This window comes from Acanthochromis polyacanthus, chromosome 12 (assembly GCF_021347895.1).
Source record: "Acanthochromis polyacanthus isolate Apoly-LR-REF ecotype Palm Island chromosome 12, KAUST_Apoly_ChrSc, whole genome shotgun sequence".
NCBI classification, from domain to species: Eukaryota; Metazoa; Chordata; class Actinopteri; family Pomacentridae; genus Acanthochromis; species Acanthochromis polyacanthus.
Window position 1 is genome coordinate 29,855,234 of NC_067124.1, and position 23,424 is coordinate 29,878,657.

At 38.3% G+C, this 23,424-nt stretch overlaps 1 protein-coding gene across 1 annotated transcript in view; it reads left to right on the plus strand.

Annotated features, from left to right (window-relative positions):
• The first annotated feature begins 205 nt into the window (after positions 1–205).
• LOC110963919 (DENN domain-containing protein 4B) overlaps positions 206–23,424 on the plus strand; it is a 38,922-nt gene continuing 15,703 nt past the window's right edge. Inside the window, 11 exon segments of the mRNA XM_051956762.1 lie at positions 206–226; positions 8,069–8,419; positions 11,909–12,164; positions 13,034–13,103; positions 14,116–14,285; positions 14,856–15,097; positions 15,315–15,381; positions 18,968–19,026; positions 20,432–20,576; positions 22,374–22,549; positions 22,780–22,880. Of these exon segments, the coding sequence (XP_051812722.1) occupies positions 8,088–8,419; positions 11,909–12,164; positions 13,034–13,103; positions 14,116–14,285; positions 14,856–15,097; positions 15,315–15,381; positions 18,968–19,026; positions 20,432–20,576; positions 22,374–22,549; positions 22,780–22,880 (1,618 nt within the window). The 5' untranslated portion in view covers positions 206–226; positions 8,069–8,087.

The window sequence follows — 23,424 nt, forward strand, 5'->3', positions numbered from 1 at the left end:
TTGTGACAGGCGTTGTCATTCACCTACAGTTTTTCATGAAGCTTGTGTAAACTCTGGTTGGCATGTTGGTTTCTGTGGTTGTTATGCAACTGTGTGATTCTTGTTGCACAAAATCTGACTGTAAATATGGCCTGACAGCGTTTGATTATAGCGCTGTTAGAGGACAGAGTGGATACCTGCTGCTTCGGACTGGTGTAAAACAAAGACTCTCATTACAGAACAGCTGGTAAGAACCACTAATTCATCTGTATTTAGTGTAACTGTGATGATGCTGAATGGACAGATTGCTAAACTGGCCTGTTGGGGACAGACCCTCTGTCTGAAGTGATGGCGAGCATTTGTTGTTGGAAAATAGGACTGAAAAAATATAATAGTAATTATATTAATTATTGTTTTATATTTAATTTATTTTTGAATGGATACATAATCAATAGACTGATTTTCATGTGCAATATCACCTGACTTTTCCTCAATAGTTTCATGATCTCTATTATCATTGTTCAAGTGCAATATTTCTATTGTAGTACATCAGTCTACTTTCAGTTCACTTTCTGTTCAATATGTTTCTTGTAATTAGTCTACTGTTTACATTTTGTACTTATGTTTTTTTTCTAGACACTATTCCTTGGCATCCGCTCAGACACTTTACACACTTAAACACCTCTCACAAACACTTAGACACTGTGTATTTTGTACTTTTCTACTTTACTACTAACCTCTGTGTAATTGTGTATATTCTACTAACCTTTGTTTACTGTATCTTATCTTATGTAACTACTTCAGCCTATTTATCGAGTTACAGACACAGAAAACATACACATTTTTAGTTTTTTCCATTTTTAACCAATCGCGATAAAACAAAAAAACACGTGTTTTTTGGTTGGGTGTAATCCTTTTTATATTTTTACAGTTTTAGATGAACTATGAGAAAACACACAAAAAGATACATTTTTTGTCAGATACCAACAATTAAAAAAACTGGTACAGATATTTAATTGGCTTGGTAAATCATTTTTTTTTACATTTTTTATTTAAACCAAATACAAAAATGTTGCTATGTTTCTTGTTTTTGATGTTTGACAGGAAAACAGTTAATGCTTCACTTCTCAGACTTTTTTGATGGATTTTTACGTGTTTCTGAAGTGAACTTTGATGGCAGAATAAAAGGTCAGAGTGTAGCGTAGCTCTAAACCACAAGGCTTCCTGTGCCCCACACAGACTGAATAATGTTTGCAGAAATGTGACGTTACAAAGTGACCTTACGCACTGTCTTGCTCTCTGGCGGTGAGGAAATCTGCAGCATTTCTCTGGGCTTTCCAGTGTGTTTTTAGATTGTGCGTCTGTGTGTCGCAGCACATGTGCGAGGTTTCCACTGTTGCACACTAGCTGTTAAAAAAGGGAAGTGGCTGTGATGAAATGGGCTGTCTCAGCTGAAACTGCTGTCAGCAGCTCAAGAGGCGACGCCCTCCGAATGTTAGTCACAGTTTGTGTTTATTAGAAGATGATTTAGATGCATTTGGGGGCAGCGGGATTGACTGTTGTTTACGAAGGTGAGTCTCGTCGAGGTTGGGAAACCTGCAGGACGACACATCCGGCACACAAGCAGAACCAAACTAAAATGAGTCTTACTGCTCTGTGATGAACTGCATGTGAAGACTTTATGACGCCAACTAACTACATGTGTGTTCTCCTGAGTGGCCACAGTATCAGAAGTGTTTTTTGTCTTGCGTTAGAGAATAATGTTCGAACCCTGAAGCGGAAGTCGGTTCATAAAATGCGGAAGATGAAGTATTTCTGTCAAAGAAAAGAGCTGAAACTGACACACTTCGACTCTCTGTTTCTCCTTTTCACAAATCATCGAAGTGCTGAACCACGACCTTTCACTCCCTTTTAATCTGTTCTCTGAATTTTGGTGGAGGAAGTGAACTTTATTCTAGTGTTTGACTCACTGTTGGTCACTTTGGACATGCCAGCTAATATAAAACCAAAATTAGATTGGCACTTTAACAGTATGAATCAATTGAAATACAAGGCGACTGTGCATTACTCGACTACTGTGGGGAAAATTACTAAAAGCAGTAAGGAGAAGAAACCTAAACAACTATAGTAGCTGTTTTTAACCAATTACCAACATCACAGCTCTGCAGTTAGTGGCAAAAAGTGAAGAGAACACTTTTACTATTAGAATTATAAACGTAAGTTATTTATCACTACAAACATACAACTCAGTTTTTTGAGAATCATGGGGTTTTTCACAGTTCATCTGTGGATTCAGTCTGTCTCAGTGTCATTAAATGGTAAATGGTAAATGGTTGTATTTATATAGCGCTAACCACAACCCACCAGGAGCAATTAGGGGTTCAGTGTCTTGCTCACATTATGTAATCCAGACTGAATCTGTGATGATGTTTGGCCTTTGAGTGTTAGACTGGTCTTGGATTTGGTTTTAAACTTGGTCTGAACTTTGCTTTGGATTGGTTTTGGACCAGTTTTAGACCGAATTTTTTAGATTTGAGTTTGGACTGGCTTTAGACTGATTTTAGACTTGGTTTGAATGTGGTTTGAGACCTTTTTTGTATCTGGTTTTACACTTGGTTTTGACTGGTATTAGATGTGTTTTTATGCTAGTTTTAGACTGGTTTTGGACTGGTTTTAGACTGATTTTACATCTGGTTTTTGACTGGTATTAGATGTGTTTTTGACTTGGTTTGAACGTGGTTTGAGACAGTTAGTTGATTTGAATTTGGACTGGTGTTAGTCTTGGGTTTGGTCTGGTTGTAGGCTTAGTTTTCAATTAGTTTTATACTTAGTTTTGGACTTGGTTTAAATGTGTTTTCTGATTTTTGATTTGGAACTTGGACTGGTTTTAGACTTACTTTTGGGCTGGATAGGAATTGGGTAAATGTTAATTTTGTGTTTGAATGTATTTTTAGGCTGATTTTAGTCGTGGTTTTGCACTTTGAGCTGACTTTTGTCTTTTTTTATTTTGGACTAGTTTTAAATGTAGTTTAATTATAACTTTATGTATGCTTCGTTTAGATTTGGTTTTTGGTTACATTTTGGAATGGTTTTGGACTCTTTAGACTGATTTCGAACTAGTTTTAGTCCTACTTTTGAGCTGGTATTAGACTTAGTTTTGAGCTGGTATTAGACTGGTTTTCTGAACTCTGTTGGACTTGTGTTTTGACTGGTTTTAGTGTTTGTGCTTTGTTTGGGGCTTCTGTATTTTCTGTTGTCATGACATCTCCGTCAGAAACTCTGAGGTGTGACACAAAGTAGTTGTTCATCAGAGTTGTGTAGCTTCAGATGTTACAGTGTGTTGTGTCACCTCACAACTCGTGCTGCTGTGATACCAGGAGGTTACGACGAACCGGAAGCAGGCCGCCCATCCCCGTCCTGTTTGTCAGCTGACCTCTGACCTGCTGTTCACCATGCTGCATCCTCGTTAGCATGTCTCTAACGTTCACCCGAACACCGTCCCCCTGCCGGACAAAACGTCTCCGGTTCACAGAAGGGGAAGGAAATTAAACCTGTTTATCGATCGCATCTGCTGACTAAGGCTAGAAACATAAGAAATGAATTTTACCTGAACAATAACCAACCGAGTTCCCCACAGAGACTCTGTCTGGTTTTCAGTGTGTCTGTGGTTAAATGCGTCTGTTAGCTGCAGTGTGGACACAGTTCTGACTGTCAGGCTTAAAGAATGAGTCACCGTTTTTGCTGTCATTAATAAATCTAATGTGCAGACACAAACCAGCAATGTGTTGCTAATACTTTGTGTATCTCTCAGCTCAAACACATTGGTTTGTACCAAAGACCTGAATCTGTAAAGCACAACACAGAGGTTTACATCAAGATGTTTGAAAGCTCCTTGCTGCAGTTTTTCAAACAAACCAAGAGGAAAGAGTTCAATCCGGGAATATCGTCAGCAGCGGACTGTTGTAAGATTTTAGTATGGAATGATTTGGAACTTTTTAAGTTTTTGAGTGGATACAGACTGATTGTAGACTTGGCTGTGGACTTAATTGCAGACTTGGTTTGAGACTAATTGTGGATTGATTTTGAACTTGTTTAAAGTAGTTTTGTACTGATCTTGAACTGGCTGTGTACTATTTGATTTGTACTTGGTTTTGTACAGTTTCTTTTTTAACTGATTTCAGGCCTGGTTTTACATTGGCTGTGACCTTCATTTGGGATTAGGTTTTGAACCGGTTTTGGACTAGCTATAGATTAGTTTTGACTGGTTTTGGGTTAGGTTTTGCACTAACTTTAGCATAGTTTTGGACCAGCTTTTAGACTGGCTTTAAACGAGCTGTAGACTTGACTTTTGACATAGTTTTAGACTGGTTTTGGACGTGATTATGATTGGTTTTAGACTGGTTTTAAAGTTTGTTTCAACAGGTTGTTGACTTGATTTTGGACTTTGTGTCTATACTGATTTTGGACCTGGATTTGTATTGGTTTTAGAATGGTTTTTATATTGATTTTGGACATGATTTTTAACTGGTTTAGACTGGTTTCTCTCTGAATTTGAATTTGGTTTTATATTGACTGTGAACCTGTTTTTGGACCTGGTTTTAATTGACAGTGAACTTGGTTTTTGATTTTGTTTTGGACTAGTTATAGATAGACAGGTTATGAATCAATTTTTGGACTGTCTTTAGAGTGGTTTTGAACTGGTTTTAGACTAACTAAGGACTGGTTGTGGACTTGATTTTGGACTTTGTTTTTGATTGATTCTGGTCTTGGTTTTATTCTAACTTAAGACTGGTTTTGGTTTAGTTTTAGGCTGCTTTTGGAGCATCAGCAGATGAATCTCTATTGTCAGTACGGTTTCAGCCTGTCATCAAAGGTAATACGTCACTGATTGAATTGGACTCTAGATTAAACTGGTTATTGACAATATTCTGATTTAAATCTGTGACACAGAATCTGTTTACAAAATTCCAGACTTGATATTCTAAAATCAAAAATTAAAGACAGTTGTCGAATGTCTGACCATTACTCAGATTATTTCTGACTCAAATCATCATTTTGTCAAGTGTTATTGTGTTTCTGTAATGTACAGTTCTCAAAGACAGCCCAGGAGGAAAGCATGATACTTAAGTCTGTAGTTCGGAACAGTTCTCAGTCCTGCTCTTCATCAGGACTAAAATGGGACGTTTCTGCTCCACATTTGTTGGAACTGAGTCTAAATTGAGCAGCTTGGCCTCAGTTCTGTCTGTCTCCTTTCTATGCTTTAGTCTCAGTGAGGAGGATGGAGGGTAGGAGAGGGCGAGGGACATTTACAGTTACATAAGAGTGCTTTCAGCATCTCACGGCATCACTGCAAAACCTATTTTTATAACACACTGTCCAGTTCAGACACACACCACGCTGCCCTCTGCTCTCCAGTTTAATCACATATTGATTTAATAACAAAACCCCACTGTGATTATTCTGCTTGTTCCACGGTCTGTCTGTTCATCTGTGATTTACAAAACAGTGTCACAGCAGAGTAAAATCCTTCAGAATTTTATATAAAACAAAAATGTAAAAATAAGAAAACAAATGGTGTGTACGAGTGGAAATTAACCACACACGCAAAAACTGTAAATGAGCAGTAAACAAAAAATATCTTAAAGATGGAAGCTGATATTGATGGGATTTCTTTTGTTTGTTTATGTGATGTGGCCAGCTACGGCTGCATAATGTGGGAAAAAACTGACATTGTGATATTTAGCTTTTTGTCACAAATTTTCAATAAGAAACTCAAGATATTTTTTAAAAATAATGACAGAAAAAAGTCATAAAAAGAAATAAAATCTTTGAAACAATCAAGGAAAAGAAAATAAATTCTAAGAAAAAATGTCCAAATTATTAGAAAATCTAAACAAAAATCAAAATTTCAGGGGAAAGTTTCCAAATGGATAAGTCTGTTTTTACTTTTACTGTCACAATATAAATGTGAGGGAATGAACATTCTGGAGTTTTTTGTGTTTTTTTTTTTACTTTGTGAGAGGAAAAGTCCAAATTATAAGAAGAAAGATGTTCGAAAGTCAAGAAAAGTTACAATTTGGAGTTAAAAATTTATATTTTCTAGAAAATGTTAAAACTGTGTTTGAAAGGTTTCTAAAAAGAACTCAAATCTAAATGAAAATATTATGAGTCGAAAAAAATGAAAACATGAGAAAAAAATTCAAAATGATATATGTCAACAAACTTTGTGTCCTTTAAATAATATTGTTTGTCTTTGTAGAACTTTTAAATTGGAGTAAATGATGTTTTATCAGACAAACTTCTCCTGTAGATTAGTCATGGAATATGTGAATTGGAAATGTTTTGCTGAGATTTACGGATGTGTAACAAAGATAAACCTGTATCACAAATCTACAAATATCTACTTCAGTTTACAGACATTGCTGTGAAGGCAAATATAAAGATTTGTGTGAAAGTCTGAAGGTAAATGCAGTTAAATCAGTAAATGTGCTTTTGTGATGTGAGAGAACTGAAAGACAGGGAACTAGTTTCAGCTCTACAAATGCATACGTAGTGATGCTACAGTACCACACAGCGGTCTGTCTCTGTGTTCTCTGATTGGCTGATTACATTCAGGATGGTGACTCAGCAGTCTGACCTCCGGCTCACTGAGTCATGGTGCATTAGACCAAGAGAGAAACCATCACATCTCTTTAGTGCATCTCCTGTTTGACCTCTCTCACCTCAGTTAATTTTATTAGCGCTAAGGCTTTTGACAATATTGACCAAATGTGCCTTGATACATAAATCTATATATGCTTTGTTGTAAAATGGAACTTGTAAAAATATCATTGAGTGTTTTACTGACTTGTACTCAGGTGATTTTTGGTTAAAAATGAACAGTTCAGAGTGCAGACATACTGCTGGGTTTTATCATAGTTAACTGCAAGATGTTGGAATATTTTAACTGTTAGTAAAAGCTTCTGTTTTAGTCAGGTGTCTTTTTGTCCTTGTCTCTTTGAACACATAAATTTCCTTCCCTTTGGACTAGGGAAGTTCAAACTATTTTCTTAACCAATCGTTGGCAGCATTATTGATCAATAATTATTAAAGGAATCTGCATGTAATTATTCCACTTGCAGATTAAGACACTTTTAATTGCAGATACACGACATCTGCTGCAAAGAGGCTCGGTTTCATTGGCTACACTGCAAACTCTGGCTTGACTTGGAAACCTAAGTCAAATGCTATTAACCATTAGTCTTTGACGTGGTGACCTATTGCTAGCTAAACCCCCACAAAGCTCTCTGCTTGCCAACACAGAAGAAGCTGTAGTCCAAGCATCACTACTGTGTTAAACAGTAAGAGGCGCCACCTGGTGGAACAACCAGATACTGCAGCTAATCTAGAATACATTTCCTGACATGCATGTCCTTCTTCTTTTGCCTTATCAGTTAGTATATTTTTAATCAGTTAAATTATTAAGCAAGTTGAAAACCAGCAGACAGCTGCAAGTCTAAAATCAGACCAAAGCATGCTCTGACACCAGTTAAAAGCCAGTCTAAAAATGGTCTAAACTCAGTCTTAAACCGAGTCTATAATCAGCTCAAGAGCTACTTTTGACTCGAATGCGTGAGCTCTAGCTAGAGGTGATCGAGCGTCTCATAAGTCTTTGTTATTGTTGAGAACCAGTTTTAAATCAGCTCAACAGCTTGTCTCAAACCAGTCTAAAAGCAGTTTAAAACAAGGCTGAAACAAAGTCTAAAACCAGACTAAAATTAGCCCAGAAGCTACGCATGACTTGAATATGCGAGCTCTGGCCAGAAGCTATTAACCATCACAGAAGTGTCTGTTGCAAGCTAAATCTCCTTAATGCTCTCTACTTGTCAACATGAACTACCTGTAGCCTCACCGGTCACTACAGTATTAAACATTAAGAGGCTCCACCTGGTGGAACAACCAGGTACTACAGCTAATCTGCCATACGTTGACATGCAAGACCTTTTCCTTCTTTCTTACCAGTTCATATATTTGTAGTCATTTCAAATCAGTTAATCATCGACATGCCTACTTCAGATGAATAACTCAATCTGTCTCTTTTTCTCTGCAGTGGAGGACCGACAGGAGGCATGACAGAGGAGAAATGTCCCCAGCTGGTGGACTACTTTGTAGTGGCAGGTCTCGACCCTGCGGGGCCCTGGAGGCCCCTGGACGAGGATGGCAAGACCTCCACCTCTTCCTCGACATCCTCCTCCTCGTCCTCGAGCCGGGCAGTGGAGCCGGTGACGGACCTGGTGGTGATCGCCCGGGGACTTGGGGAGGAGGTGCCGGAAGGCTTCACCTGCATCGAGAAGACACTGGGTGGACACTCGGCCGAGCTGAGCGCTGGCCTTATCAACAACCCACACCTGTTCTTGTGCTACCGACGAGGACGGGACAAACCGCCCATACTGGACCTGGGGTGAGATACATAAATCCAGTTTCCTCCATCACACTATCTGTTTGTAGAGGTCTTTAGGTGATAATGCCGACAGATGTGAACAGGCTGAGGTTGAAGAACAAGCAATCGGATAAAAAACTTTTAAACATCTCGACAGAATCTGAACCACCACCAGATGGAATTACTGAGAGAAGCTAACAATACTACTCATCTGAGGCCTGGTCCAGAATAACCTTTTGATATTAGACTGGTGTTCTTGCGGCTTTAGATTGGTTTCATACTTTTATTTCCTGTTTTTAACTGGCTTTAGAGTGGTTATGGCCTAGTTTTGATCTGGTCTTTGGACTCAGTTTTAACTTCGTGCTCGTGTTCGACTGGTTTTGAAATGTTTTTAGCACTGTTTTCGTGTTGGTCTTAGACTGATTTTGGACTTGTTTTTAGACTGGTTTTGGACCGGTTTGGACTTTGTTTTAGTGTTGTTTTAGACAGATTATTCTGCTTTGACAAACTGTTTTGGCTTGCTTTTAGACCTGTTTTTAAATGGGTTTTAGCCTGATTTTGGACTTTGTTTTATGCTTTCTTTAGACTGGTGTTCGTCTGGTTTCAATCTTGCTTGTAGACTGACTTTAGAGTGGTTTTGGGCTTGGTTGGATGGATTTGGGACTCTCTGAACTTGGCTTTAGCCTTGCTTTAGACAGATGGTTTTTTGGTTTTACACTGCTGTTAAACTTCCTTTTCGACTGGTTGATGTGGTTTTGGCTTGTTTAAGTTGGTGTTAGTCTGTTTTCAACTTTGCTTTAGGCTTTGTTTTAGATTAAGATTGGGTTTAGTTTGGGACTTTGTTTAAACTCTGATTTAGACTGGTATTCGTTTGAATATAGATTTTTCTCTTGGGCTAGTTTCTTACTGGCTGTTGGCCGGCTTTTACACAGGTTTTGGACTTGGTTTTTAGATGATTTTAAGAATTGCTTTTTGACATCTTGTTTTAGACCTACTTGTGGCATGTTTTTAGATTTGCATTTGAACAGGTTTAGACTACTTTTAGACCTGTTTTATACTAGTTTTTAATGTGATCATTGGACTTTACACGAGGATGCTTGCAGGTAAAAACGTCAAAATATTTCAACAAAACACCCTATCGTTTATACGAGGACGGCGTTTTGGGGGCTTAAAAACGCAAAAATTTGAAACCGGCCTCCAGAGTGGAAAAGTAGAAAACGCTCTGCCGTTACGTTTCCATCTAAACAGCAAAATGCAAAACTTTGCCAAGATCTGACCACGTCGCGTACGTGATTACGTCACATACGCGATTACGTCACATATGTGCGCCGGTGCTTTGGTTTGCCGGCCGGTACAGGGAAGTAAACAAAGATGTGTGATTATTTCCATCCTTCGTACCTTCAAGCAACTCTGGCAGCTCTATGTACACTACAGGAGTCGTACCAACAAACGTACAGAATCTGTACAGATTCCATTCATGAACATTTACCGCGGCGGAGATCCGAAAAGGGAGATGGTACGCTAGCATGTCAACAGAAGGCAGTTTTTGTTAAGCTGTTACCACTAAAGGTCTGATATGAATCCATCTGACAGTTGGTTCATCATGTTAAGCTGCACAGTTTTCTGAAGTTTCAGAAAGCGTGATTTTTTTTCTGAGAGTTTGACCTGCACATCATCTTTAAAGCCACAGACATTAGAGCCGTATTATCCGTCACTGACATTTACTGTAGCTTACGTTATAATAGTCGGCTTTACTCTGAGAATTATCTGCCTCTCACTCACCAGAGCCTTTCTTGTTCTCGGTTCTGAGCGCGTTCTGCACTGCAGCACCACTATGCAGAATAATAGTCACACTGACTGTATGTTGAACTCTGAACTATTCGTAATTAAAACAAACTAAAAATCATGTCTGAGGCTATAATAAATGTCGAAATGAGCTGCAGAGTTTCTCGCTCTTGTGATGCATATTAAGGCTGCAGCTTATGTAATACAGAGGATTATGTAATGCAGCGGTGGGCTGACGGTCGTGTTCTGGACTCTTCTCTATTGTTTCTTTCATGTTCGGCTGTTTAATTACTCAGGATTACACTCGTGTTGGGGGATAATGAGGAAAATCCTCTTCAACGTCAGATTACATCTTTTTTCTCTGTGATTTTGTGGAGTGCAGCGACCAAAGTCAAATCTCATCAGGCTCATCAGATGATGTTTGATTTTAAACTGCTAGTTTCTGATATGGGTCAGTCAAAGGCGTAAACTAACTGTGATGTCACCCGTTGGTTTCAACGCCGAGAAAATGAAGCCCAGATTTTGCTTCTTCCTGGTCGCCATTTTGGATTTTTTGGAGCCAGTGACGTAAAAAGCGTCATCAAACAGGCTGGACTGGAGAGCAACTCGGGGCAGGACCATTCAATGGGGCTGTCAATCAAGTATAGCCACGCCCCCTGGCTCAGCCAAATTTAACGATTTATTTTAAATTCAGTATTAATTTATTTTAAGATCGGCCACCTGATCTCTCATTTTGACCATGAAAACTAACGAAAAAAAATACTGAGCTGTAGAAAATCACTATAACAAATTTTGTTTTTTCCAAAAATGAATTGGGGTCTATGGAGCAAAAGCTTTTTGGAGCCAACCCTAGCGGACGGCGTGATATTGCAAGTTTCTGACACTTCCGGGTGGGCTTCAATTTTGGAGCCAGATGCTACGTCCACTTTATATACAGTCTATGTGTTGCTACATCGTCTCAGAATTAGTTCAGAGTTTAGTTTTTTGTTCTTTTTCCAAACTAGAACTGTGAAATATTTTAGCTAAATGAGGCACAAAATGTAAAAAATTTAAAACGAGACAAAGACAGGAAACACGACTGTTCCAAAGAGACATAAAACCACACAAATGAGACAGAAAACAACAGAAACGAGACACAAAATGACACAAAACAAGAAAAATAAGATAAAATAACAGAGAGACACAATTTCACAAAAACTATTTTCCAGATCTTTGGTATTATTTGAAAGGAAAATATGTATATAAAGGATTGAAAAATGGTGAATACATTTTTAAAACTTTTCTTTTTTACAGATTTTATTACTTTTGTTACATTGCAGATGATATTACAGAAAAAATATTAATTTACACATGAACATAAGACAAAACAAAAAAACTGACTAAAACTGTAAGTAATGTTCGCATCAAACTTTGTACTAATAAAAAATTAATAGTATAAAATAGTAAAGTAAAAAAAGTATAAATAGAAATAATAAAAAGCAATGGTAATATTAAAAGTAATAGTAATTTTTCTTTTACAACATTTGACAGTAAAATTGAACTTTTTACTGTATTTAAAGTTATCCTTAACCTACATTAGCAGCTGCTAGTGTAACACACTTTGGGTAATGTAGGGAGCAGGTTCTGTCTCTGTGGTGAACTGACCGTTTATTTAACAGTGCTGAATCTGACAGTAGTAAAAGAGTGCAGTTATAAATCATCAAAACCGTTAAATTCTCTTCACAGGGTTCTGTATGAGGGGAAGGAGCAGCTAAAGCAGGGCTGGTACGTCATCGAGACCACTCCCTACAGCCGCTCGGCCAGCCTGAGCTCTGGCGGCGGTCCGACGGCCCACCGGGTTTTCCTGACGTACCGGCGAGCTCTGGACTCACAGGGCCTCCACACGCTGGGCGTCACCGACATCGCCCTGCTGCTGCCCAGCAAGGGGGAGGTGGCGCCGCACACCTTCTGCAGGGTCGACAAGAACCTCAACACTGGCATGGTGAGTACAAACGGCATTAGGAGTACAGGGGCCGGACGGATTCAGTGGATCCTTGCAGTGTTACACATTTTCATATGTTTGTGATTGCCATGATGCCAAAGTGTCAGTTCCCATGAGAAGGTATATAAATTAATAAGAGCTTGTTGAACACAGAGAAGTATTCACACACCTATTTTTTTCCAAAATAAATCTGTCCAGAATGCCTTAAAATAGTCCAAAATGACTCAAAAATTGTGTAAAATAAATTAAAACTTTCTCTGAATAACTAAAAAAAAATTTAAACCCCATGAAACATGTTCCAAATTACTCAGAACATGTCTCAAATAATATAGACTTGCCGAAAATGACAAAAATATTCCTAAATGACATAAACTTGTCAAAACCAACGTCTGACTCGAAAATTTGTCCAAATTGCCTAGAAATTGTCAAAAATGACATAAACTTGTCCATAATAAATAGATTTTTCCAGAATAACTTTAAATTTGTCTGTATTTGCAAAAAAATGATTCAAAGAAATGCCCAAATTGACTTATAATATATCCTATATTACATAAATGTGTTTGAAGTGACCAATGTAATTAAATTTGTCCAGACTGACTTAAATATGCCCTAAATTACATAATGGTTGTCAAAACTGCACAAAAATTGTCAAAAATGATCTAAACGTGTCCACAATGCCTTGAAAAGTGTCCAAAGTTACGTAAATTTGTCCAAAATATTTTAAAATCGTCTCCTTATTTCTTTGTTTAATCGTGAAAAGCTGAATTTCCTCCAGCTGATACTTTGTGTGATGAAGTGGACTGTGTTGTATGTTTTCAGTGGTGAACAGGTTTGTTTTATCTGTTTGGGTTTTCTTTGTGTGTCTCCAGTGGGGTCCAGGTCTATATGTGTGCTACAAGAGAGCTGTGGCCAAAGCTAACGCCCTGGTGTACGAAGCCAGTGAGTATCTGCTGCATTCCACACTAATCAGCCATAGTTAAAGCTAAATACTACCAGCTTTGTACATTCAACCGCCGCTTTGGAGATTCAGGAAACAAGAACAAGCAGTTTAAATGAGGATCTCTGCAGTTCTCCAACAATTGTGACTTTTATTCATTAGCATTTCATTTTCAGTGTGTGTTAAAGGAAATACTGAAACTATCCACCTGAAAGAGACATTTATCTTACTACATCAGAGATCCACATTCTGTCCAACCTGATGACTGCCATTTTCAAAAACATTTTTTTTACGTGTGACTCTCTGAAACTCAGAAGCAACATGCGATGTTAGATCACCTCGTGGAGTATTATGAGAACTGTTAGTCGTCCACAGTGATTCAAAATTGACTTGACAACTGTCCAAAATAACTCAGATAAATGTCAAAATGTCATAAACATCGTTCAAGTGATTCAAAACATGTCCATAAATATGTAAAAAGGGATTAAAAAATTGGAATTAGAAATGTTTTCATTTTGCACAAATTTTATGCAATGTGCCTTTTTTGACAAATTGAGGCTCCTTATGGACAGGTTTATGTCATTGTGGACATGTATTGAGTCATTTTGGCCAATTTTTGTCATTTTGGACAAGTATATATCATTTTGACGAAGCATTTTGTGTCATTTTGAACTATTTCTAAGTCATTTGGTGCAATTTCAGACAAATTTCGGCTCAGTTTTGACAGTTTTCGAGTCATTTGGACAATTTTTGCTGCTTCGTTGCATTTCTAGTCATTTTCAAGCATTTAGTTCCATCTTTTTGAACAGGTTGTGAGGACTACCGGTTATCACACCGACCTCCAACTGTTCTCATGAAGCTCCATGATGTGATCCTGCATCATATTTAGCGAATGACTTTCAAAAAGTCACTCAGGGAAACAAAACGGTGGATGAATATGTCAATGATAAGGTCAGACAGCAGGTATGCTGGGTGTAGATCTCTGTGCAGGTGACTGACCGCTGTGTGCTGCAGGTCTGATCAGCCGCTACCCAGAGGACGACCTGGAGGCCTTCCCTCTGCCCGAGTCGGTGCCCGTCTTCTGCCTGCCGATGGGCGTCACCGTGGAGAGCTGGCCTTTGAACACCAAGTACCAGCTGCCCGTCTTCTCCACCTTTGTCCTCACCACTGCCTCCGGGGACAAGGTACAGGATGTGTCTTCAGTTATATAATGAACCAAAAGAAACACTGTGATGTAATCCAAACACAAGATAATCAATAGAACGCTGAATAAAAATACAATATTTCTGTTTTACACTGCTGGAACCACAAACATGATTCAGTGGCAAATGTCTTATAAATACCTTGTTTAGATAAGAAAATTGTTCCAGATGACTCCCAAGTTGTGTAAAAAACTTCATATAATCAAAAATTACTCAATATGATCCTAAAAGATTTGAAGCTTGTCCAGAGAGTTTGAATAATTGTCCAAAAATAGTTCAAATTAAACAAAATAACAAAACACATGTTTAAAATAACTCAAAATTGACTAAAATGATGTTTTTAAAAAATTGTTGGAAAACCGCCTCTTCCTACAGACAGAACCCCTACAGATCAATAGAATCTCCTGTCTATGTAGTCGGAACCTCTACAAACTCATAAAACCTGCTGTTGCATCAGGCAGACCCCTACAGACCAGTAGAACCACCCGCTCCCTCAGACAGAACCTCTATAGACCGGTAGAATCTCAGTAATACTGCCTCTCCTGGCTGCAGGTGTACGGAGCTGCCATCCAGTTCTACGAGTCGTTCTCCAGGGAGCTGCTGTCGGAGCGGCAGAGCGTCCGGCTCGGTCTGCTCAGCGTGGTCGACCGGCGGCCGATAACCAGCCGCACCCTGCAGGTGAAGAAGAGCATCTGCGTCCTCTCACACTGGCCCTTCTTCACCGTCTTCCAGAAGTTCCTCACCTTCGTCTACAGATACTCCATCTCCGGGCCCCATGTCCTGCCGATAGAGAAGTTAGTACACAAGTTGCTTTATTTATATTTAAAGCTTTATGAAACTCTTCATGAATATTTTAATTACAGTTACAGCCAGTGGAAGATGCATCAGTTCTCCAGATGATAATTAGATCTAGCATGTTTTGTTTGTCTTTTTATCATGTCAGGATTTTACATCGTACACAGAAAGGCACCCTAAATAACACATGCTGAAATGTTTTTTCTCTCTCTGCAGACACATCTCCAGCTTCATGCACAACGTCCCGTTTCCATCACCACAGCGTCCTCGAATCCTCGTTCAGGTACAGACAGATCTAAGAACTCCTTTCTAAACCAGTCAGATCAAACACCAATCTGTTCACGTATGTGTTTTTATTAGGGCCATTCCACCTCAATTCACCAAATTATTACAAAAGTTCACACTTGACCATCTCATATTTGTCAGATTTTTTTCTCAGTTTAGTAAGTAAAACTTTTAGAATTTTTGGTTACAGGTGTTTTAAGTTAAAAATTCTTAAAGAAGGTGGAGTGATGTTGATTTTTGGATCGTTATCTTCACACCAATCTGTGGAGCACTGTTTGAAGTGCCATAACTTGAGAAATGATGGAGCGAAAGCCTGGAAATGTTGAAGACTCATTGATATGTACATATGGTCTTCAATGGTTCAACCCTGTTCTGATATAGTAATACAAATCAGTGTATGTTTTCTCTTTTTCCCTACACACACATATATATATATATATATTCTGTATATAAATTGGTGTAAATTTGATCAGAAAAAAATATTAAAGCTCTTTTTTTTGCATCTATGGTTCATATTAGGACAATCATTGATCAGGTGTGATGTACTCACTCCAATACCATCCCAGCTGGAAGAATTATATCATATTTTTACTGTGGTAAAAGAAAAGTCATGGTTTTCCAGCTCATAGTTCAAACAGGTCCAAGAAAAACAACTAAACACAATTTCAATAATTATTTTTCCTATAAAATATGCCTCTGAATGGCGACAGCTCTACGTTTCTTTGAAGCTTTTATTGGTGCTAATCACAGGAAAAAATATCAGCAGACAGAAACATTGAAATTTTTTGGCCAAGTCAAAACTAAAAAAATATTTTTTGGTTAATCACAGTCTGGGATGTTTTAGTAACTAGCAGCAACACTGACTCCAATGCATTCTTATTTTTTGTGCCATTCAGGTGTAAGACTTTTTAAGAAAAAAAAACAACTCACGATCAGGACCTTAAAAGCAAAAATGCACTCTCACTGTAATTGCTTCCACAGAGCAAACATCAGTCTTCATTATGACAACAACAAATTCATGCACTTTCAATATTTTACAACATTATTTTTATTGCATTTTTAATATTTACGTAATGTCAGATGTACAAAAAAAACACCATACACATGTTGTATTATAGTGTCACTGTAAAATAATTTATTTTTTTCAGATTTTTATACTCTATTTTGAGGGTTAAATTCTGAAAATGTCAACTGTATGTGTCACTTATTTGAATATATCAGCATTTTATGTTGGAGCTGTTTCCAAAGGTGTTAGCATTGTTCAGATAAACTGAAAAAATAAACGGTTTCCCGCGACGCATACTAATTCTTTCACATGGCAGGATGTGGTTTCTCCCAGAGATTTTTTAACATGGTTTGACTTTCTCAGCTCATCTGCTGCAGAACTTTAAGTTAAAGAAAACATCAATCGATCTTTTGTCTTTACCCTTTGACTCCTCCAGCAGGATGCAGATCTGGTTGCAGAACAAACTGGGTAACTGCATCCACTCAGAATCAGTACCAAATACATCGATCCAATCTGCTTTTTGGGGGGGGATTAATTCTTGGTGCTGATCTATCAGGGGCTTACATTATTTTTTTTAATGATCGAGGTGCATCACAGCACAATGATGGTGATAATTTTGTTTAACCTCTTTCTGCAGCGACAACTGTGCACATAAGCATGAGTTCATTTACATTTCCACCTTAGATTTAAAATAGTGTGTGAGTCAGGAAATGTAAAATATGAGTGATTAATGCTAATACATTGAATGGTAAAGGTGTCATTTTCAGTTGAAGCCATTAACTGTGGTGCTATGAGGTTTGTTAACCTTTTAATTAGTGGAGAGTAAAATTAACTCCCACATCAGCTGCTGCAGAACGGGGTTAAAAGGCTTTAAAAGAATTGTTTTTCTTCGTAGATTAGCAGAAATCTATCTTAATTAGAAAAATCCTGAGACTTTACAGATTAAGATTTATTCAGGTCAGTTATAACAGCATTTTGCTCACCAGCTGAACAAAGTATTGTGACAGTTAAGACACACATGGATGTATCATTTTAATCTTAAACATTCTTTCAGACGTTTCTGTTTTGTTTGGCTACCAGATCAGCGGTTGAGATAAAATGCCTAAAACCTGTCTGACAGCACAAGCTGCTCTCCTTTGTTCTTCTTATGTTCAAATTTATCTTCCAGGAATAAAGATCATGAGTAAATGTTGTTATGACTGACTTGACTGAGCTCATAAATTCGCAGAGATCTTCTTTGTTACTTCTTTGTTTTCTCATCCCCTTATCTCTGGACTTTGTTGTTCATGTTTTAGGAACAAAAATGTGTTTACAGTCACACTGTGAGGACTCGGGTTGCAACTTGTTTAGTCAAAATTTTGTGAGGGTCAGATTTATGTTAGATTTACATTAAGGTTTGAGTAGTGCTGCTTTCAAGTACCTAAATTTAATCAAAATGAAACTAAGAAAAAAGGAGATGAAAGTAAACACAAGCCATAAACTGTAAAGTTACTGCAAGAGACTCACAAAACGACCAAGAAGAGATGCATAACAAATCATAGAACCATCTAAGAAGAGATGCAAAATGAATAGCAAGATCTAAATCAGATGCAAAGACTCAACATGGCCAGAAAAAAATGTGAATGATTGAAAGTGAGACACAAAATCATTGGAAATACACACTAATTCAGTGAAAACAGAAATAAAACCACCTGTCACTTTTAAATGCAAAACTGGGTGCAGAAGTGCTACAAAGAAGCAAATTAACCACAGAGATAGTTATAAACCAAGGAAAAGGAGATGAAAATAAACCCTAATTTATGTCAAACTACTATAAAGACTCACACAAACTGATGCATGTCGATCAGAGAAACAGAGTCATGCAAAATGAACACAAATAGATCACAATTCAGTGTAGACAGTAATAAAACCACTTCTAAGACACTCCAAAGGAATATTGTTAGATTATGTAAACCAATAAAAAAGACACACAAAATTAACAGAAATGCATGTAAAGCGATTGTAAAGAGACATCACAGGACCTCTAAGAAACAAAACTACCACAACTACTCACAAAATGACAAAAAAGTGATGCAAAACAAACACAAGTAGATGTAAAATGACTGCAAAGATTCATATAAAGTGATGCAAAATCAATCACAGAGGCAGAACCTACTAAAAAGAAGCACAGCATGAACACAAAGATGTAAGATGACTTCAAAGACTCACAAAAGGACCGTAAAGAGAAGCAAAATACTGAAAAATAGATGCAAAGTGAACACAAACACATAAGTTGAATGAACAAAAAGACAAGAAAAAAGATGTAAACCAATAAAAACAGATGCTAAATGAACACAAAGGCCTGGATAGACTCACAAAAAGACCAGAAAGAGACACAAACTAATGAAAAAAGGTACAAAATTAACACAGTTGGACAATAATTCAGTAAAGACACACAAAAGGAGCCGTATCTGCAGTAAAACTGTCATTATATTTTGGTTGTGTTTAAAGTTATGGTTGGGGTAAAGTCAGTGCTCTGAAGTGAAGAAGTCGTGACTGTGTGTTGTGTATTCATACAGTGTGTCTGTTTGTGTTGCAGCTCTCTCCGTACGACAACCTGCTGCTCTGCCAGCCGGTCTCCTCCCCACTCCCACTCAGGTCAGTTTCTGCCGCATCATTTGTAGAATCAGCGGCTCCAGTGTCACGAGCCGGTTGCACCACAAACACTTTCACCTCCATTCATTCATCTCCACACACAGCAAAGTGAAAGCAGCAGCTTCCAGATTCAGGGGGACTTACATGACATGTTGGAACAAGTGTGTATTCATCTGTACAGCACCAGTTGGTTTTTAGTTTTGTTGCCAACGAGAATTAACCCTCTGAGTTCTGCGCAGTTTCTGTCTTATTTTTCATTGCACTGTAACAGCACAACTATGGGTAGAAGGAGAGAGAACTCAATAATGTCATTTGTGCTGTATGACACAGTTATTATGACAGAAATCATAAAAAAGAAACATTTCTGTGATTATTATTTTACCCAAAACAGCCAAAAATAAAATTGGAATCAACATGTTCAACATTTTCCAAGAATCCACAGGTTTTGACAACACTGAAAAAAAATGGAGGTTTCACATACGAAAGAGATTTTACTATTTACACTCTTAAAATGTCTGTGGAGCAGTTGTCTCATTTCTCTTTTTTGTGTCATTTTGTGCCCAATTTCATCGGTTTTTGTCATTGTGTGTCTTGTTTTGGATGTTTTGTAACTCATCTTTAAACCACTGTTTTGTCTCTTTGTGTTCACTTTGTGGTGCTCTGTCTGTTTTTTTTTCCATCCTTTCATTTTGTGTTGTGTTATTTTTAGCTTTTCTTGGTGTCTCATTTGTATCTCTTTGTGGTTGTTTAGTCCACATCCTACTATAGACCGACTCGGACTGTCATGGAGAATTGTTGTGTTGTTGTGTTGAGAAGGGAAGAAGTTTTTGTTATTCACAGGTTTTGGTTTCGGCAAACATCGGAAAGTTCCGAATTTACCAATCTTTTTAACAGGATCGGTATGGTGTAAACGGTTTTATTGTTGACGAATTTTTGGAATGAGACATTATATATCATGATTTTTCTCATGCCTAAATGTGACAAATGATTAGTTTAAGGACCACTGGGCTGTTGAAAATTTGGTGATTCCATTTGATTTCAGTGTCTGGCTGACAACTGATGTCTTTTTGACATTTGAAAACAAACAAACATGCTCTTCATTCCTGTTTGTGAGCCCTCAGATTCACTGGGTGAAGGAAGTTTCACAGAGTCAGATGTATTTTTGGTGTTTCGACAGAGTCATGCTGTTACGTTTGCAGCCTTTATGCTAAGCTAAGCTAAGCTAACAACATCCTGCCTCAGACAGACGTGAGACTGATCTGAACACGTCACTCTCAGAAAGAAATCATTCAGCTAGTTAATTTCTCATTCAGACATGACTAAGCTAACGGGTAGTGCAGTTGTTTTGTGAACCGGGTCGTCCTGGGTGGGTGGAGCTTGAGTGTAAACTGTTATCTTTGTGTAACAGCGGTGCAAGCTTTCTGAAGCTGCTGCAGAACCTCGGTCCAGAGAACGCCTGCACGCTGCTGCTCACCGTCCTCACCGAACAAAAGCTGCTGCTGCACTCGCTGCGACCCGACGTCCTCACATCCGTCAGCGAAGCCCTCGTCTCTGTAAGACACACACACACACACACACACACACACACACACACACACACACACACACACACACACACACACACACACACACACACACACACATAAACACACACACAAAAACAAACATACTACAGCATCTCAAAAAATATAAACATTGGAAAAAAGTTACATATTTTCTATCAGTTATTTAAGAAATGGAAATTCATTGTATTCTAGACTCATCACATATAAAGTGAAATATTTCAAGCCTTTTTTGGCTTTAATTTTGATTATTTTGACTTATAGCTCATGAAAAACAGGGCCTCAAATTATTGTAGATTTCCTAAAATTGATCAAAAAAGGGATTTACAATACAGAAATGTTCAACATCTAAAAGGTATGTGCATTTATACGCTTAATATTTTTAACACAAATTTCTGCATGAGTGATGTGTGGTGTGATGGCGATCAGTCTGTGGTATGGTATTTTGAAAGCCCGCATTTCTTATTTTTGTGAGCTATAAGGCATTATCAACAAAATTAAAACCAAAAAAAACATCTTGAAATTTTCATGTTACATCCACTGAGTCTAATATATAAAAATTTCACTCTCTTAGAGAACTGATTCTAAAATTTTGAAGTTTTTCATGATCTTCTTGTTGTTTGAGTAGTGTATCAGTGTGCATTGTGTTTTGCAGCTGCAGTGACAGAAGAGTTGAATAATGAAAAAATAAAATGTAAAACATTTGCTGATTTGGAGGCTCTTCGATGTGAGAACATGTGGCTTTTGTTGCTCATAAGTTACTGGAAAAGTTTGTACTTTTTGGCACATTTATTTGTAATAAAAAAATTATTATTAGTTGAAGCTCTACAAGGTCATTCCATCTCAAATCATCAAATTTTTTATAGCAATTTCTGTTTGATCACATTTGATTTAGCTAAGATTTTTATTGTATAAAATATGGATATTTGTGAAATTATAGCCTGATAAGTCAAATACTTTGCAAGATGTATTTTTTATTAAATTGCCTGTTGACCTACTTTCAGCAGGTTTTATTGCTTTGCCTGAAATTATAACTTTCACTTGAAGTTTTTACTTGATTCAGAATCTGCAATAGTGGACAAATAGATCAAATGTGTGAAAAACAAGAAAAATAATCTTCTGTTTTTAATATTCATCTCAGAAACAGAACATCATCAGAAGTCCCCTGATGATTTGAGATGCATAAACTGGACTGTTTTAAAGGCAGCAAGCAGTAAAAAAATGTTTCACATGAGACGTATGAAGCAAAGAAACACTTTTAAAAAGTTGACTCTGAAAACTGAAGAAATAAAATTTGACTTGTAGTACCAGATGTGAATAAATAAACCAACATCTCTGTAGCTACAGTTGTTTGCCTTTTTAATGACCAGCAGGTGTTATTTCAGTCATTTAAACATCTGAAAACAGCTAAAATATTTATACGAGGAGTTAAAAAGTAGGTAATCTGGTGTCTGTATGCCCACGGACAGGTTTATTATGCTGTAATCCTGTGTTGCTTTAATAAAAGTCCATGCAAGATCTCTATTCAAAGGGTGACAAAATCTCCAGTCCTCAGGATGTTCAGAGATTAATTAGAAATCAGTCTGAAGGTGTAGCTGCAGTGGAAGAACAGCAAAGAGCAAAAACATCCAGTTATAAAATTTTGATGGTTGAAACTTCATATTATTTTCAAAAATTCATATTCACATCTCTTCCAGTCACAGTGAAGTGCAAAAGGATTTCTTAAAGGCCAGGAGGAGGCTGATGGTGACTTTAATCTGCTAATAAATGCTTTGTTCGTCCCTCCAGATGAGCTTCCCCCTGCTCTGGTCCTGCCCCTACATCCCGCTGTGTCCGCTGCAGATGGCCGACGTGCTGCTGGCGCCGGTGCCCTTCATCGTGGGCGTCCACTCCAGCTACTTCGACCTGTACGACCCCCCAACCGACGTCGTGTGTGTTGACCTCGACACCAACACCATCTTCCAGTGAGTTCGTCGCCACACACCGCAACTCCTAATCGTCTGAACGGCACATTTTTCACTGCAGTATAAAGTCCTGCACCTCTATGGAAACAACAACCATGACTAGAAGGAGACAGAACTTAGAAACGTCTTCTGTGCAGTGTGACACAGTTAGAATGGCAATGAGTTACTCACAAATCAATACCAAATGTTGTTCATCTTCGTGATTTCTTTGTCTCACTGTCTCGGTTCAGGTCCGAGGATAAAAAGCCGTTGTCATGGCGATCGTTACCCAGGAAGCACGGCAAGACTTTGTTCAACACCCTCACCAACCTCCACAAGACGCTGGAGAAGAGTGAGTGAACCGCCGAATACGTGAGGCAGCGTAAACAGGAGTAGCATCAGTCTGCAGCACAGGAGGCTGCGTTTTCAGGACCACCTGTCTTGGACCTTAGTTTTTCTTTTGGCAAACTCTTGTTTACTCCACACGGGAGTTTTTTTCGCCCACAGACGCACAGTTCTGATTCCAGTGGGGAAGCACAGGCCGGTTGTACTGGGTGGTGGGCAGGATGAGCACTGGTTTGGTGGAGCAGGGACCTTCCAAGACGGGGGGAGAGATCCATGTAGGGGTTTGGGGAGGACCAGGAGGGGAGGTCTGGGTGGACAGGGGATCCGGGGTTTCAGAAGGCAGGATTGGGTCGGAGACACCGGGCAGCTAGGCAGAGCAGAGAACACGGTTAGAACAAGACATTTTTCCACCAACTAAGGTACTTGGTTGGCTAGAGCAACTGACTGAAGGGTCAGCGTTTACGATCTGGCAGAGTGTAGACTGTGTGAGCAGCGTTTATTGTGAGGATGATGATGACCAGGTGTGCCTCACTGCAGCTGCCCGGAGTTCT